The following is an 18686-nucleotide window of genomic DNA, read 5'->3' on the forward strand; positions in this document are numbered from 1 at the left end:
AATTTAAAAAAACACGTCAATTTTAATAAGAGGGGGATGAATTTTCTTGCAAAATTCATGCTCTCAAATGTAACCCCCTACTGCCCCGCATCGACCACCCCTTTTTTGTGGTCTAGTGGCACATCATTTAAAAGGTAATTTTTTTCTCTAAACGACGCTCTATTTTTTTAATTTACGTAATAAGTTTGAAGATAATTTTGTACTTAACAAATTTATTATAAATTATAATTACGTATTTTTATGGGAAATAAATATTATAAATTAGTTAAATCCAAAATTATCTTTAAAGTTATTCCGCAAATTAAAAAAAATTATAGGGTCCTGTAGAAGCAAGGAAAGGGGGACGAATTTTGCTTGAAAATTCGTCCCCCTTTCGATACAAATTGACATGTTTTTTTTAATTCTGAAGAAATTCTTAGTATCTGGGAGGGAGGTCAAATTTTCGTTGGAACACTCTGTATAATTTTTATTATGAATTCTAAAACACTATAAAATAGAATTTGTCTAAAATATTGTCTACATAACCTTGAAATTGCAAAATAAATGAACACTATTATTAAAATTAAAATATTCGATACAAAGTTCAGTTATTTAAAAATATATTAACAAATTTAACAAATTATAAAAATGCCACAAGGAAATAGCTTCAGAATAACAAATCAAGGTTTAAAAGGGTACTTACATGAATTCACAATTCAAGGATATTCAAAAAATTGAATAGATTTAACTAAATTTTTAATTTCACATTCAATATTAAACTAATCTAAAGTATAATAGAACTGAAGGTAGCAGTAGCAAAAGATTGTAAATATCTATAAGAACAGAATTGAATTAAAGGCAATTTTTGTGTTTTATTTCGATTCAGCGGTAAGGCACAATCTGCAGACATCGTTGTTTCTGGTATAACTTGCCAAATTGCAAATTTCCTATTATCCCTTGTAAAATCAAATTGTCTATTTAAGGAAAATTTCAAAGATAAATTGATACCCTCTTTGAGGACACTGTCCTCAGCGTCAGGATGTTAACTAGCTGTTAGCATCCTGAATCTCTACTTCTACTATTTACAAGGCATAGTGGCGACGAAAATATAAAACGGAAAGGAATCTTACTTACTTACTTATTTAGTCCTAAGCTTTCCATGTAGTCTCCATGCTTTCCGATCTTGCGTTAGGTTTCTTGCACTTTCCAATGTCAATCCCTTCTTCTCGACTTCTTTCCTGATTTCATCTACCCACATAACTCTTGGTCTCCCTCTTTTGTTTTTCCCCTGCACTCTCGTTTCGAACACTCGTTTTGTTAGCCTCTCGTTCGACATTCTACACACGTGCCCGAACCATCTAAGTTGTCCTTCTACTATTTTTTGATTGATTGGTTCTAGTTTTAGGTTTTGTCTAATTGTTTCGTTTCGTATTTTGTCTGTCCTCTTTCTGTTTGCTATTTTCCTCAGGAACCTCATTTCCATAGCATTGACTCTGGATTTTTGTCTCCCCGTCAATGTCCATGTCTCGCTGCTATACATGATTGTTGGTCTAACTACTGATTTAACGACTGCCGTTTTTACTTTTTCCGGTATCTCTTTTTTCCCAAAAAATGTTGTTTTCATAGTGTTAAATAAGCTTCCTGTTCGTCCCATTCTCTCGTTTATTTCCATGTCTTGTTTACCATTTGATTCGATTATTACTCCTAGGTATTTAAAATATTCCACTTGCTCTAGTTGTTTCCCGTCTAATTCTATTGCGTGTGTCTTCCTCGTATTTGAAATTATCATTGTTTTTGTTTTCTCTGTATTAATTTTCATATTTATGTTTGATAGTTCTTCTTCTAGGATTTCAAGATTGTTCTGTAAGTCTTCTCTGTTTTCTGCTATCATTACCATGTCGTCTGCAAATAGTAGCTCCGATAGTTGAGTCTGTTTCATTTGCCAGTATCCTAATGTTAGTTTTCTCATTCTTCTCTTGGCTTTCTTTATTGCTTCATCCAGTACCACTGAGAATAACAGTGGACTCAGCACGCATCCCTGTTTGATGCCTTGACTTGTAGAAAATTCTCTGGATTCCTCGTTATTGGTTCTTACTGTATTTGTATTATTTTTGTACATATCCTTTATTACTTCTATTATGTGTCTGTCGACTCCCCTTCCTGTTAGTGTCTTCTAAACGTCCTTTCTTCGGATTCTGTCAAACGCCTTTTCCAGGTCAATGAAGCACGTATGTATCTCTCTATTCTTCTTGATTACCTTCTCACTTAATTGTCTTAATGTGAATATTAGGTCTTGCGTGCTTCTGTCCTTCCTGAATCCACACTGTGCGTCTTCCATAGTTGTTTCTATTTGGGTTTTTATTCTTGTCTCTATTATTCTTGCTAATACCTTCCCAGGGATACTTGATATGGTGATACCTCGGCAATTATCACAGTTTCTCTTGTCTCCCTTTTTGTGTATTGGTAATATAATGTCTTTCTTCCAGTCCTTTGGTAATTCTGCTCTATTTATGATATCATTCATTAGTTCTTTCATGCTATCCATTCCCTCTGTCCCCATGAATTTTATCATTTCCGGGGTGATATGATCCTTGCCTGGTGCTTTGAACAGTTTTACTCTTTCTATTGCTTTCTCTAATTCCTCTCTTGTTATGGATTCCACTTGTTGTTCTTCATTCCTTTCTTGTATCTCCCCTATGTTGTCCTTGTCTACATGAGTTAGCTCTTTGAAATGTTCTCTCCATCTTTCCATTATTTGTTTTTCTTCTGTTAGTACGTTTCCATTCTTGTCTTTTATATTCGGCATAATGTGCTCTTTCTTTTGTCTGAGTTGTTTTAATGCACCTTAGAAGAGTTTTTGGTTTTCCCTATAATTTTTTGTCATTTTTTGTCCAAATCTCTCCCATGACCTTTGCTTTCCTGCTTTCACCGCTATTTTAACCTCTTTCCTTTTTTCTTTATATGCTTCGTAATCTTCCGGTTGTTTTGTGCTTAGGTATCTCTTCCATTTGTCTTTTTTGTTCTTTATTTTCTCTCGTATTTGTTCCGTCCACCATTCTGTTCTCCTCATGTTAGTATTTGCTATTTTTGCTTTCCCGCAAGTTTCCTCAGCTGCTTTGATTATGCTGGTTTTTAGATATTCCCATTTTTTTTTCTATATTTGTATTTTTTGCCCTCCGTTTCAAAGTATTATCTAATTTTTCTTGGAATTTCTTCTTATATATTTTCTCTTTTAATTTGTAACTTTTTATTTTTTCATTTACTACCTTTCTTCTCTTTTCTTCTTTTTCCTCTGTTTTTCTTATTCTCATTATTACTAGATGGTGGTCACTGCCAATCTCCGAGCCTCTTTTCACTTTCGTATCCTGTACTCTTTTCCATTTGTTGCTGCTTACCAAAAAGTAATCTATGATTGATTTTTCGTTTCTGCTGTCTTGTACTCTCGTGTATTTGTGTACTTCTTTATGTTTAAATTTTGTATTTGTTATAACTAATTTGTTCTCCATACATATTTCTATTATTCTTTCACCATTTCTGTTTAGCATTTCTTCTCCTTCTTTTCCCATACACTCCTCTATTCCGCTGTTGTTGTTTCCGACTCTACCGTTTAGATCTCCCATTACAATTATGTTTTCTTCCCCATTATCAATTTGCATTTGGAGCTCCTCGAAAAATTTATCTTTCTCTTCCTTTCTTGCATCTTCATTTACTCCGTAGGCTGTTATTATTGTCCATATTTCTTCGTCCATCAGTTTCATTTTCACCGATAATATTCTCTGGTTAACATATGTTTCTTCTATAACGTGTTGTAGTCTATTCGGTGCAATTATTATCCCGACTCCTTCTTTTGCTCTCTCTTTTGTATCCGCTACTACCCAAAGTAACCAATATCCTTTGTGTATTTTCTTAAGACCTTTTCCTTTCATCTTCGATTCTGTTATTCCTAGTATTTCTATTTTTTGTCTTATCGTATCTTCTACCAGTTCTTCCTCTTTTCCATTGATGCTTCTCACATTCCATGTTCCCATTTTTATCTCTCCTTTTTTCTGCAATCTAGCTTTCCCCTTTTTCCTATTTTCATCCTTGTTTACCTTTGCATCATCTTTTTCCCTATCGCTTTTCCCATTCATTGCTTTGGTCGTCATTGTTGTGGGTCCGGTCTCATTATTTTCTTTTAGTTTTTTGGAGTCCCTTTCCCGATATTTCTGTGAGTTTGTATAAGTTTTTCTTTATTATGGCCCCATTTCCACTCCCTTCCATTAATCTCCAGTTTCATATATCCTATCTTCGTAGTATTACCTTTGTCTTTTTCTTCTTTTGCCATTTTCCTAATTTTTGCTTGTATTTCCCTTTCCTTTCTTGTTAAATCTGATTCTATATACACCTTTTGTCCCTGTAGATTTTTCAGTTTTCCTTTGTTTTTTAGTACACTCAGCTTATCCTTTAGGTTTTCCATTTCTGCTACAAAGATTTGGTCGCCGATCTTCACCGCTCCTCTCAGTTTGACCTCTAATTTCAGATTTCTTCCTATGAAGTGTTCTACTGACTCCTTTACAGGCTTTCCGTTCCGTCTGTCCTTTCGGTCGGAAAGGAATGTACAATATGTAAATCCGTCCGTTTCCCTTCCGTTTTCCTTCGTCTAGTAAAAGGTACAAGAAATGGTTCTTAGTACTCACAATCTGAGTAAAGGCACGGGAATTAAAGGCAATTTATGTTTTATTTCGGTTCAGAGGCAAGGCATAATCTGCAGACAGCGCTGTTTCTGGTGTAACCTCGTCAGTACAGATACTTGCCCGCCACTAAATCAACACAAAACCAAATTGCTTATTTACGGGAAATTTCAAAGATAAATTGAAATACCCTTTATGAGGCAGCTGCAGCGACATCTATTTAAAAAATAGAAAGTAGGAAGGTCTCAAATGCAGAATACATTATTAAAAATAATATACACCAATTTAAATCAAGAAACGTTCCTTATTAGAATCATTCTCTGTTAGCATCCTGAATCTCTGCCTTCTACCATTTACAAGGCATAGAGACGACGAAAATAGAAAACTGAAAGTATTTCCGTTTTCTATCGAAAATAAAAAACGGACAATATTTCCCTCAAATATGCAATTTGGTTTTCTGTTGATTTAGAGGCGGGCAATCATCTGTACTGACGAAGGTTACAGCAGAAACAGCGCTGTTTGTGATGAAAACATAAAGGACCCCAATGAAACCTTATGGGAAATGGCCTCTGTCAAATGTTCTGAAACTTTGGGTTTTGGTAGTCCTTGATGTGTAGAACAAAAGACTCAATGGGCCCCTAGCTCCAAAAAATCATGGTTTTAAGATATAAGCATCTGAGGTTATAGAGTGAGACGTTTGAGTTTGAAGAATAAATTAATTTTCTCGAGAATGGGCTACACTGGAAATAAATCCTGAATCAGGTCTGTTTTTATTTTTAAATTATAATTTTTCGGTATATTAAATATCATACTAGTGATGTCATCCATCTGGGCGTGATGACGTAATCGATAATTTTTTTAAATAAAAATAGGGGTCATGTGATAGCTCATTGGAAGGTTATTCAATTCTCTATTCACTAATATAAACACCAACGTAATTATTTATACAGGGTGCCGACAAAAATTTTTAGAATTAAATTAATTGAGACAAAAAGAAGAATGTATATAATTTATTTAATTCGAAATACATTTTACTGTTGTCCGAAAACAGAAAAAAATGTTTATTTGATAAATAAATATTGTTTTTCGCTTAAATTAAATATTAAAGCTGCCAACCACCTGCCTCTAAGCAGTTTGAACATTTAATTTAAGAGAAAATCTATGTTTATTTTCAAATAAACATTTTTTTCTGTTTTCTGATAGCAGTAAAATGTATTTTGCATTAAATAAATTACATACAGTATTCCTTTTGTCACAATTAATTTAATTAAAAAAAAATTGGGCACCCTGTATAAATAATTATGTTAATGTTTATATTAGTCCATAGAGAATTGAATAACCTTTCGAATGAACTATCACACGACCCATATTCTCATTTAAAAAAATCATCGACTGCGTCATCACGTCCAGATGGATGACGTCACTAGACTTATACAGGGTGTTTCATTGGGAAACGGAAATACTTTAGCGGTGAATAGAGGTCACCGAGCCGGTTTTAGATATACTACATTTTTGCCCTACCGACTTTTATAACCGAGTTACAGGGTGTTTTATCGATTTTGCCCATTTCTTTCCTAAGCCATAACTTTAGAACCTCCCTGTATATTTTTTTGATATTTGGTACAACTATGTCTCATTCAAAACCCAAACGACCGACATACTAACCATAAGAAAAATCCAGGTCCGGATTAACAAAAAATTATAAAGTAATTGTGACCTTAAAACAACACCCTGTAGATTCAAATTTTGAAAATATGTTTGCATATTTGAAAAGAGCACAAAAAAGTAAGTTTAACGGTTCGCTTAAATTTTTCGGCCAGACAATTTTATGACTTTAATTTTGAAATTATATCGAATTTTTTAAGAACTCTGACATTAAAAAGCAGATATTATTACCTTTTAGTTACAAATTATTAAAATTAATGAATAAATACTCATTTTAAAAATAATCAATACTTATTTACCACGTTGGAAGGACCCAATTACTAATGACAAGAAAAATCCAGGTCCGGATTAACAAAAAAATATAAAGTAATTTTGACCTTGAACCAACACCCTGTATATTGAAATTTTGAAAATTTGTCTGCGCATTTTAAAAGAGCATAAAAACTGTGATTAAAGATTTATTTTAATTTTTTACGCCGTAGATTTAATTACATCAATTTTGAAATTATATTGAAATTTTAAAGAAGTCTGAGATTAAAAAACAAGGTGTTATAATACACTTTTAATAATTTAATGTTAATGAATCAATACTTATTTTAAAAATACTTAATACTTATTTACTACGCTGGCTTCATGGATTCTCTGGATTTGTAGCTGTATGCACATCATTAAAAATTAGAATTATGAGAATTGGGATATTTTAATGATTTAGTAAATTAAAGAAAAACAGCTATATCTAATAAAAATAATAAGAAAAACAATTTAACATAAATTAAAAATATTTGAACTATAACAGTTGTTCAAAATGTCCGCCATTTTGTTCGATGCATTTCCTTGCTCGTTTTAAAAGATTTCGAATCGATTTTCTATTACATTAGGCTTGTCCTTAATTTTTCTGGCAGTTTCTTGTCACCTTGACAGAATTAATCAATAGGATTTCAAAACTGCCGTAATTAAATTATCTCCGCAAAAATTTGACATACACCTTTTAACGCAGTTTTCTATGTTCTTTTAAAATACGCAAACAAATTTTCAAAACTTCAATATACAGGGTGTTGTTTCAAGGGCACAATTACTTTATATTTTTTTGGTTAATCCAGCCCTGGGTTTTTCTTGTGATTACTAATTGGGTCGTTCCAATGTGGTAAATAAGTATTGATTATTTTTAAAAAGAGTATTTATTCATTATATTTAATAATTTATAACTAAAAGTTAATAATATCTGCTATTTAATGTCCGAGTTTTTAAAAAATTCAATATAATTTCAAAATTAAAGTCATAAAATTGTCTGGCCGAAAAATTAAAGTGAACCATTAAACTTACTTTTTTGTGCTCTTTTCAAACATGCAAACAGATTTTCAAAATTTGAATATACAGGGTGTTGTTTTAAGGTCACAATTACTTTATAAATTTTTGTTAATCCGGACCTGGATTTTTCTTATGGTTAGTATGTCGGTCGTTTGGGTTTTGAATGAGACATAGTTGTACCAAATATCAAAAAAATATACATGGTGGTTCTAAAGTTATGGCTTAGGAAAAAATGGACAAAATCAATAAAACACCCTGTAACTCGGTTATAAAAGTCGGTAGGGCAAAAAATGTAGCATATCTAGAACCGACTCGGTGACCTCTATTCACCATTAAAGTATTTCCGTTTCCCAATGAAACACCCTGTATATATGCCAAAAAATTTTAATTTATAAATAAAAATCGACCTAATTCGGGATTTATCTCCAAAGTCGCCCATTATCGGGAAAATGAATTTATTCTTCAAACTCAAACGTCCTCACTCTATAACCTCAGAGGCTTATCTCAAAACTATGATTTTTTGGAGCTACGCGCCTATTGAGTCTTTTGTTCTACAAATCAAGGACTACGAGAACCCAAAGTTTCAGAGCATTTGACAGAGTGCCATTTCCCATAAGGTTTCTGTGGGGTTCTTTCCTTTAATTCACTTCTATCTTTACTCAAATTGTGAGTACTAAGAAACATTTCTTGTACCTTTTCCTAGATGAAGGAAAACGGAATGTGATTGCATATTGTAGAATCATTTCCGTTTTCTATTTTCGTCGTCTCTATGCCCTGTAAATGGTAGGAGGTAGAGATTCAGGATGCTAACAGAGAATGGTTCTAATAAGGAAGGTTTCTAGATTTCAATTGTGTATATAAATAGTGTATATTATTTTTAATAATGAATTCTATATCTGAGACCTTCCTATTTTCTTTTTTTTTTTTCTATAAGAACAACTTGATACTAAGGAAGGTGAAACGAAGATGTTATATCAAATAGCCAAATATAGAAGGAGGGCTACGAGTTCTATTTTATATTTCCATATTTCGTATTTACATTTTATCGTTGAAACTTTATTCCAATAAAATATATTTACCTAAGCGAACTAAATTTCACAATAATTACATTTGATTTAAGCATCCGAACCGCACTATTTTCAGGGCTGATTTAATAACGCCCGAAAAAGACATGCAGTTATCATGAAAACGACACGCAGTAATTAAAATATATTCGAAACATATTTCTATACAGACACAAAGCTTAGATGATTTAATGATACATACAGTATTGGAAGGAAATCTTTTTTCGGAACATAGGAACTTTCAATGCAATAAGTTAGATTCTGGATTTGATATAAACCAGTATAAATTTCAGGACAATATCGCCATCTTTCATATTTAATTCATTTGTTCGACTGCACCGAACTGAGGTCTCTTATTAACTTTATATTTATATTAATTTAAAATTTATATAAACAAAATTTGTTCGACAGTAATCACTTTACCGCTGGCTATGGCACAAACGATGCAATCCGATGTGTTACCTCAGTTCAGTGCAGTCGAACAAATGAATTAAATAGGAAATCCAGAATCTAACTTATTGCGTTGAATGTGCCTATGTTACGAAAAAATATTTCCAGTACTGTATAATTCAAAAACACTTACTTTTATCACAACTCTTGATAAAGGAATGACACATGAGTTCACAATAGGCCATAGATGTCTAGTCATTATGTCAGTAGCTATCATGCCTGGATGAAGCGCAAACACACTAATGTTAAACTCATTTAATTTCTTGGCCAACTCTTGAGTGAACAATATGTTGCACAATTTAGTAATAGGATAGCTTGGCTTTCCATTAAGATTTTTTACATCGAGTTTAGCATACTTAGCTACTACTGAAGAAACGTTAATTATTCTACTGGGTGCGGATTTTTTTAGTAAATCTAAAAAAATAACAAATGAATTGTACATTAATGACACAAAAATGCCATTTTTGAAGAAGCGTTACTAGCTAAAAGTAAAGAAATAATAATTAACGGAAGATCGATTAACAAAATAAGATATGCAGATCACACCGTAAATATGGCAGGCTCTGCTGAACAACTCCGACTACTACTAAACAAAACTAACCCTTTCTTTAAAGAATATGGACTAAAAATAGATTAAAAAAAACCAAATACATGATAATAACTAAGAAAACAAACATACGAACAAGCACACATTTGGTAAATGTACCGATAGAAAGGGTTGATAAATACAAATACCTATGAACCTAGATTTCAGAGAAAAATGATCAAACAACAGAAATAAGAACTAGGATAGAAATAGCAAGAAATGCGTTTGTAAAAATGAAAACAGTTCTCTGCAACAAAGACCTTGGATTATAACTGAGAGTAAGGGCTTGAAAATGCTACGTGTTCTCGATTGAAGCAAGAACACATATATAAATAATAAATAAGCTAGTCATTAATTTGAAATGTGATGTTACAGAAAGATACTTAGAATAGCATGGACACAGAAGACAACGAACACGGAAGTATTACGAGAAATGGACAAAGAATGCGAAATAATAAACACAACAAAAATTAGAAAGTTACAATATCTGGGACACATAATGAGGGCACAGCGATATGAAGTACTAAAACTGATAATACAGGAAAAGATAAGAGGTGAAAGAAGTATTGAAAAAGGAGAGTGTCGTGGTTGGAGAATCTAAGGGACTGGTTTAAATGCAGTTCTATAGACCTATTCAGAGTATCTGTAGATAGAGTAAAGATAGTGATGATGATATCCAACCTCCGATTAGGAGACGACAATTAAAGAAGAAGCCACAAAAATAAAATACATGAAATACACGGACTAAGAATATGTAAAAGGAAAATATTTAACAATGAAAATAAACCAAAATACATAATTTTAGAATGAAATAAAAATGTAAACCATTTTTATTCAGTTGCAATGCGAAGGCAAAACTGTCTTATTTTTCACTTAGAACAAAGAGCGCAAGCCAGCACTCTAAATCGACGATTTTTGACTCTATATGGAGTCATCATCAGAGAGGCTGCTCTCTGCCCCAAGTGACCAATCTCCGAGGCTTATCCCCGCATTGCAACTGACGTCCATGGAATAGGTGTCTAACGACATCTGGTAACTGAAAGTCAAAGTTTTAAAATTTTAAACCTAATGTAAATATTAAAAATATTAAAAAATATTAAAAAATATTAAAAAATATTAAAAAATATTAAAAAATATTAAAAAATATTAAAAATATGCCTGAAAGATATTTAATTGAAAACTTATTGTACCATTTTCCTGGTAACACCTCCATGGCTTCTAAAAATTGCAAACCAGATGGATGCTGAAGCGAAGAAGACAAGAGGGAATTCAAAAAACTTACAATTCACGACCCCGTCTGTTCAGCTGGTTAATTCAAACGGAAAATGGACCTAGTTACTCAAAGGAGTAAAACCAATATAAAATTAAATAAAAATATATACCATATTTATTCAGTTGCAATGAGAAGGAAAATTGTCTTATTTTTCACTTAGAACAGAGAGCGCAAGCCAGCACTATAAATCGACGATTTTCGACTCTATTTGGAATCATCATCAGAGAGGCGTAGGCCTGCTGCTCTCTGGCCCAAGTGACCAATCTCCGAAAGCTTATCCCCGCATAGCAACTGACGTCCATGGAGTAGGTGTCTAACGACATCTGGTAACTGAAAGTCAAAGTTTTAAAATTTTAGACCTAATGTAAATATTAAAAATATTAATAGTAGATTATACCACGAGTCAATAATGATGGCTATTATTCCCGAGGAATATTTACGAACCGAGCCGCGTTAGCGGCGAGGGAGTAACATTCCGAGGGAATGAGAGTCATTATTGCGAGTAGTATACTCTACTTTATCTACGACAAATTAATTAATTTAAGATTTTTAATGAACAACTTTATTTGTTAAAAACATTAAAATTAGTAATAGTACAATTAATAAACTGAATTGGTTGAGAATCGTCATTAACTTTAGTAGAGTTTTTAATACAAATATTTGGGATCTCGATTGCTGTAGAACAAGAAGATGGTACATTACTGTTTATCTCTTTAGCGATAGTATCTGCTGTAGTCCAGATTAACGTCATGGTTTATTCTCTACATAGATTTAATCATTGAATAGAATGACCATAATGAAGACAGTTTATATTTTGCACTTAATTCAGCGAAATAGGCCAGCAGAACATTTTCGGAAAATGATTTCGCGTTGTTTCGAACACGCCATTCGTTGAAGGTTGCGTACGTTTTATTATAAATGGATTTCGATGTTTCAGGTATTAAGGTAGATGCTGTTGCTGTAGCTAGTTCTAAAATTTCTGGTGGTGTACAATTAAAAGATTCTTCATTTTCGTCCATCTCAACACAAACTGTCAAATATACATTCGTTTGACAGTGACACTTTTTGAGGTTGATTATTTTGTTTCCGTGGTGAATTTTGTGATTGTTGTGCCAGAGGGATTAATAGCTATTAATCCCGCATTATTAATCCCTAAGGGATTATTATATGGCATTATATTGCAAACACCACAAGTATAATACATATATTATGTATCAGTCGTAGGAAAAAAATTTTAAAAATATGCCTGAAAGATATTTAATTAAAAACTTATTGGACCATTTTCCTTGTAACACCTCCATGGCTTCTAAAAATTGCAAACCAGATGGATGCTGAAGCGAAGAAGACAAGAGGGAATTCAAAAAACTTACAATTCACGGCCCCGTCTGTTCAGCTGGTAAATTCCAACGGAAAATGGACCTAGTTACTCAAAGGAGTAAAACCAATATAAAATTAAATAAAAATATATACCATTTTTATTCAGTTGCAATGCGAAGGAAAATTGTCTTATTTTTCACTTAGAACAGAGAGCGCAAGCCAGCACTATAAATCGACGATTTTCGACTCTATTTGGAATCATCATCAGAGAGGCGTAAGCCTGCTGCTCTCTGCCCCAAGTGACCAATCTCCGAGAGCTTCAGCATCCATCTGGATTGCAATTTTTAGAAACCATGGAGGTATTACCAGGAAAATGGTCCAATAAGTTTTCAATTAAATATCTTTTAGAAATATTTTTAATATTTTTTAATATTTTTAATATTTCCAATAGGTTGAAAACTTTAAAACTTTGACTTTCAGTTACCAGATGTCGTTAGACACCTACTCCATGGACGTCAGTTGCAATGCGGGGATAAGCTCTACGAGATTGATCATTTGGGGCAGAAAGCAGCAGGCCTACTCCTCTCTGATGATGACTCCAAATAGAGTCGAAAATCGTCGATTTAGAGTGCTGTTCTAAGTGAAAAATAAGACAGTTTTGCCTTCGCATTGCAACTGAGTAAAAATGGTATACATTTTTGTTTCATTTTATATTGGTTTTACGTCTTTGAGTAACTTGGTCCATTTTCCGTTGGAATTTACCAGCTGAACAGACGGGATCGTGGGTCGTGAATTGTAAGTTTTTTGAATTCCCTCTTGTTTTCTTCGCTTCAGCATCCATCTGGCTTGCAATTTTTAGAAGCCAATTTTTCTAAAGCTTGCAATTTTTTAGGATTATTTTTAATATTTTTTAATGTTGTTCTGAAGCTATTTCCTTGTGGCATTTTTATAATTACGTATTTTTTATGGGAAATAAGCCACAATTTTACTAAAAAATGAATTTATTAACGTTTCGAAGCCCAAATCAGGTTTCGTTGTCAAAATACAAAATAATATTAAAATAACCAAACATGTTGTTGCTAAGTAAAAAAAATTTTCTAATAATTTATTTAATCTGACTCATTTATATTGGCAATTCAGACGTATATTATACATTTTAAAGTAGAAGACTTTAAAATGATATCGCCAATATTTATGAGTTGCGTTCCTGGGACGACTTTACTAAAAGATAGTTCATTTGATTACATGAAATCAATCTCAACTCAAGAATATCCGTCGTAAAAAAATCATAGCATGTGATCTGTCTTTAAAAAGACAACCAAATGCAGCGATGACAGTAAAATTCTCGCGTTAGAGATTCCATAGTAAATCACGAGGGAAAACCAGGAAAAAACCTCGTGATACTATCCCGACATCGTAAGTATTTGGTCTTATATTTAATCTACCTTCAAAAAACTAATACCAAATTCTGACTTTAATATGTTTAAATTATAAATAATATTAATATTACATAGATATACAATAAGTAATACTAAAATATAAAATGTGTACTAACTCGATATGTTATTGACTTACTAATTGTGAATGCGAAAAATTTTATTTAGGTGAAACATCAAGACCATTAAACGTTAGAATAAGTGAACATCAGTCTTATATTAAAAATAGAGAATTTGATAGATCTCAAATATGTCAACACGCATGGGATAATGAACATAGAGTTCAGTGGAGATATTCAAGTATAGTCCTGAAAGAATCAGATAGTAAAAAGAGAAAAATCAAAGAAGCGGCTCTAATTATGCTAAATGAAACCAATTGTGTCGCAAATTCCTCGGTAGAATGCAGTAGGATGTGGTTACCCATACTGAAAGAGGAATTCAATAGGAAGAAAATACCACGATTAGTAAGTCAATAACATATCGAGTTAGTACACATTTTGTATTTTAGTATTACTTATTGTATATCTATGTAATATTAATATTATTTATAATTTAAACATATAAAATCAGAATTTGGTATTAGTTTTTTGAAGGTAGATTAAATGTAAGATCAAATACTTACGATGTCGGGATAGTATCACGAGGTTTTTTCCTGGTTTTCCCTCGTGATTTACTATGGAATCTCTAACGCGAGAATTTTACTGTCATCGTTGCATTTGGTTGTCTTTTTAAAGACAGATCACATGCTATGATTTTTTTGCGGCGGATATTCTTGAGTTGAGATTGATTTCATGTAATCGAATGATCTATCTTTTAGTAAAGTCGTCCCAGGAACGCAACTCATAAATATTGGCGATATCATTTTAAAGTCTTCTACTTTAAAATATATAATATACGTCTGAATTGCCAATATAAATGAGTCAGATTAAATAAATTATTAGAAAAAATTTTTTACTGAGCAACAACATGTTTGTTTTATTTTAATAGTATTTGGTATTTTGACAACGAAACCCGATTTGGGCTTCGAAACGTTAATAAATTCATTTTTTAGTAAAATTGTGGCTTATTTCCCATAAAAAATACGTAATTATTTTTTAATATTTTTAATATTTCCACTAGGTTGAAAACTTTAAAACTTTGACATAATTTTAGGTTTAAAAAGGATGATAAAAACATATAATCTAAAAAAAGGCAAAAATATTTGAAACAAAATAAACGAAACACTTAGAACACTAAAAGAAACGGAAGGAAATAATGATATATACCACAGATTAACCCAACATTGTTGGGTTAATCTGTGATATATACCTACAACCTATGGAACAACTATAAGGATCTACTATTATATGCAGCTAACGCACACTCAAAAAAATTTAGTTCGTAATATTGATTAACAGTGATTATTGAATAGTATTTCGTTCTCACAACAATTTAATTTGTTGTTTCAACGAACTTTTAGACATTGACGAATGTACTTGGTTATTGTCACAATGATTGAATAATAATTGTGAGAACAACTAGAGTACATTAATCAATAACACTCAATTTATTCAGCCAAGAACTTAGTTTCGTATATTTAATAAATACTGTTAATTGTGGCAGCAACTCACGTTCTTGATTTCGTAGATGACAAGCAATTACCTTGGTTTATCGTAACAACGTACAGATTTCATTAAAACAATGTACAAATGTTGTTAATATAGAGTAATATATGATTATTGAATAGATGTACACTGATTGTTGTGCCAACGAATGCATTAATTAATCTACTACGGCCTTTAATTCCCACAATCAATGCGTTAATTGTGACAATAATCGTGGTTGTTGAGACAATAAATGTTTTGCTTGACCATTTGAAATGTAACGGCTTTTCTTTGAAAGTGCCGAATAATAATTGCATTTTGTTTCCAAGTGTAGTCCGTAGTAGAAGGAAGATAAGGATAAGATATTACTTATTTTTTATATTTGAATAAAAGTAAGTTTTTTCTGATAAGGTAGATACGGGAGAACATTCTAATTAAAAATAAACTTATCAGTGTCTTATGTTTGTAAGTGTTTACTTTTAATATTGTCTTGTGATGTTATTTATAAGATGAACTGAAAATGAATTTTCGAATCCTGAATGAAAAACAATAATTAGTATTTTTGAAAATTTAAACGCAGAATAAAATATTACAGTATTATCGAGGGTCTGACGTCCCTGAGAACTTCTATAATGATTATTTTAATAAGTCACAGGGGTGAAAAATAGAAAATTTAGTATGATTTTTTTATTTCAAATATACTATTCAAAAGAAACTTCTTGTTTATTCTAAGGGACTTTCAGCCCTCAGTAATAATGTAGTCTTTTATTCTGCGGTTAAATTTTTCAAAAATACTCATTAGTTTTCTCAGGATTCCAAAAAAATGAATGCGTTTAAAAATAATTCGATCGAAATTTTGCCCCTGCGCTCTCAAAAATGATTAAAGTGTTATACATTTTTGAAATCACCATTTCAAACACTTTAAAATGAGCTGTCACATGATGTACTTTCCCATTAAAAAAAATCAAAGTTACGCCTGTCACAAGTTCGAAACATTGATGTTATATAATACTTAGATAATTTTAAAAATCGACCCGTCTGAGCGTTTTGCTTATGTACTAAAAATAAATAAGTTAATAAGGGGGGGGGGAGTGTAACACTTATTCCAGTGCACTGTATAAGCGATATAATAATTATGAGAAATAACACAATGTAAAGTCCTAAAGGTTAAGGACAAAAAAGGGGATTTAAAAAATTATTATTAATCAATTAATATGATACATTGGGCTAATGCATTCAGTAATTATTAATATAAAATACGTTCATAGTAGGAGTGAACGAAACTGATTGTAAGAATGAATAGAATTGCTTGTAAGAATAACCGTATTTATTGTGCCAATGAACGGAATTAATTGTAACAATAAACGGAAATAATTGTAGAAATAAACGAAATACGTTAGGAGAAATAACACTGTTATTGGCACAACGAATGGTCTTCGTCGGTCAATTAACGACGTTGTTGTTTCAATAAACAGTGTTCGTTGACTCAATGAACTGAGTTCGTAATATCAATAAAGTGATATTATGGTATACATAATGAATGTTCGTCCATTCAATAAACGTAATACATTGGCTCAACTAACGAAAATAATGAATTGATGAACATCGCTTTGTTGTTCCAATAAAACCAAGAATTGGACAAATTTTAAGAATTGCGTTTGTTGTCTGAATTAACATTTTTATTGATATTACGTACCTTTTTCGTTGAGTGCAGTATGTGGAACAATTAAAAAAGACTCAACAAAGCTACAGACAGCTTGGTGGTCTGAAGAATTATAAATCAACTAAAAGTGAAGAAAATAGCATGTAAACTATATCTGAAAAGTAAAACAACTGAGAAATACAATAACTCTAAAAATGAAAGAAAAACTGGTAAAGATATTAGTAATAGCAACAAAAAGAGATAATTGCGAAAAATGAGGAGATAAAATTAATAAATGAATAGCAAACGTAATCAAAAGCTCAGGGGCGCCATTTGGGCGTCCAGGGAGGGGCATTTGCCCCCCTGGCCCTGAAAATGACTGAAATTTACAGAAAATACATCAATATTCATCATAACATCATATATAATGTATTGTATATATAGCGCTTGCCCCCCCCCCCCCAAACAAAATTTCAAATGACGCTCCTGCAAAAGCTATTTTGCAGAAACTTGAAGACGATAAGGGCACAAAAAACATGAAATATAATAGAAACAAGATCAACAGTTAAAATATTTTGGAAACAACTCTTTGAGGAACTATTAGTGGTGATAATCCGACGACATTAATGAAAAACAAAAAAATATATTGGAAGACAACACAGAAAAGTCAATAAACGTGGAAGAATTAGAAGAAGCAATAAAAACGTTGAAGTATCAGAAAGCTCCTGGAGTGGACAGAATAACAGTAGTAATTATAAAAAAACATGTGAAAAATTGAGAACAAAATATCACTTGAAATAAAGAATAAAATATAGAAAAATTAAGAAATTCTGGAAGATTCGAAAATGTCCCTAATAATACTCCATATAGAAAAAAGGAGATAGCCGAGAATGTAATAACTAAAGACCGGATTATATGTTTTTTGCATATCGACAACCATCAAAGATACAATCAAACGCTTCAGGATGTGGACGAATTATGATAATTAAAAGAGTTTGACACTAATTTAATTTTACATATTTAGAATATTTTCGGTTTTTTAACATATTTTGACGGTTTGAACATATTTTCGACCGTTTGACATATTTTGGCATATTTTTAACATATTTTGGCATATTTTGACATATTTTTGGCTGTAAACAGCTTGACACAGTTAACCATGTAACAATGGTTAGGTTTATAAATGATGCTTTCATGAACTTTTTCCTTCTCGACATTGTTCCAACTAACAAAATCTTGCTTATGGTTTTCGATGCATCATACATGGTCAAAGATGGCCAACAACTAAAAGTTTTATATCCCAATTTAATTCATGTGACGTATTTGGCGCATGGTTTAAACAGAGTGGCGGAAGAGTTTCGAAATTAATATCCTACATTTAATAGTTTAATTAGCAACGTGAAGAAAATATTTTTAAAATCGCCTTTAAGGATTCAGATATATGAAGAAAAATTACTAAATACTTCTTTGCTACCGGAGTCTATAATCACAAGTTGGGGAACATATTTAAAAGCTGCCTGTTTTTATGCGGACCATTTTCTCCCTATAAAAGGACTAATTTTATGTTTTGAAGAAACAAATATTGGTCCGATTTCAAAATGCAAATCAATTTTAGAAAACAGATCACTGCACAATGAGCTTTGTTTTATTAAATCGAATTATGAATTTGTTTATAAAACCATCCTCAATCTTGAAACTGAATCGTTTCCACTA

At 31.8% G+C, this 18686-nt stretch overlaps 1 protein-coding gene across 1 annotated transcript in view; it reads right to left on the reverse strand.

Annotated features, from left to right (window-relative positions):
- LOC114328973 (retinol dehydrogenase 11) overlaps positions 1 to 18686 on the reverse strand; it is a 41975-nt gene that overhangs the window by 12539 nt on the left and 10750 nt on the right. The window contains exon 3 of the mRNA XM_028277977.2: positions 9270 to 9550. Coding sequence (XP_028133778.1) covers positions 9270 to 9550 — 281 coding nt within the window. The remainder of the gene's footprint in view (positions 1 to 9269; positions 9551 to 18686) is intronic.

This window comes from Diabrotica virgifera, chromosome 3, assembly GCF_917563875.1.
Source record: "Diabrotica virgifera virgifera chromosome 3, PGI_DIABVI_V3a".
NCBI lineage: Eukaryota > Metazoa > Arthropoda > Insecta > Coleoptera > Chrysomelidae > Diabrotica > Diabrotica virgifera.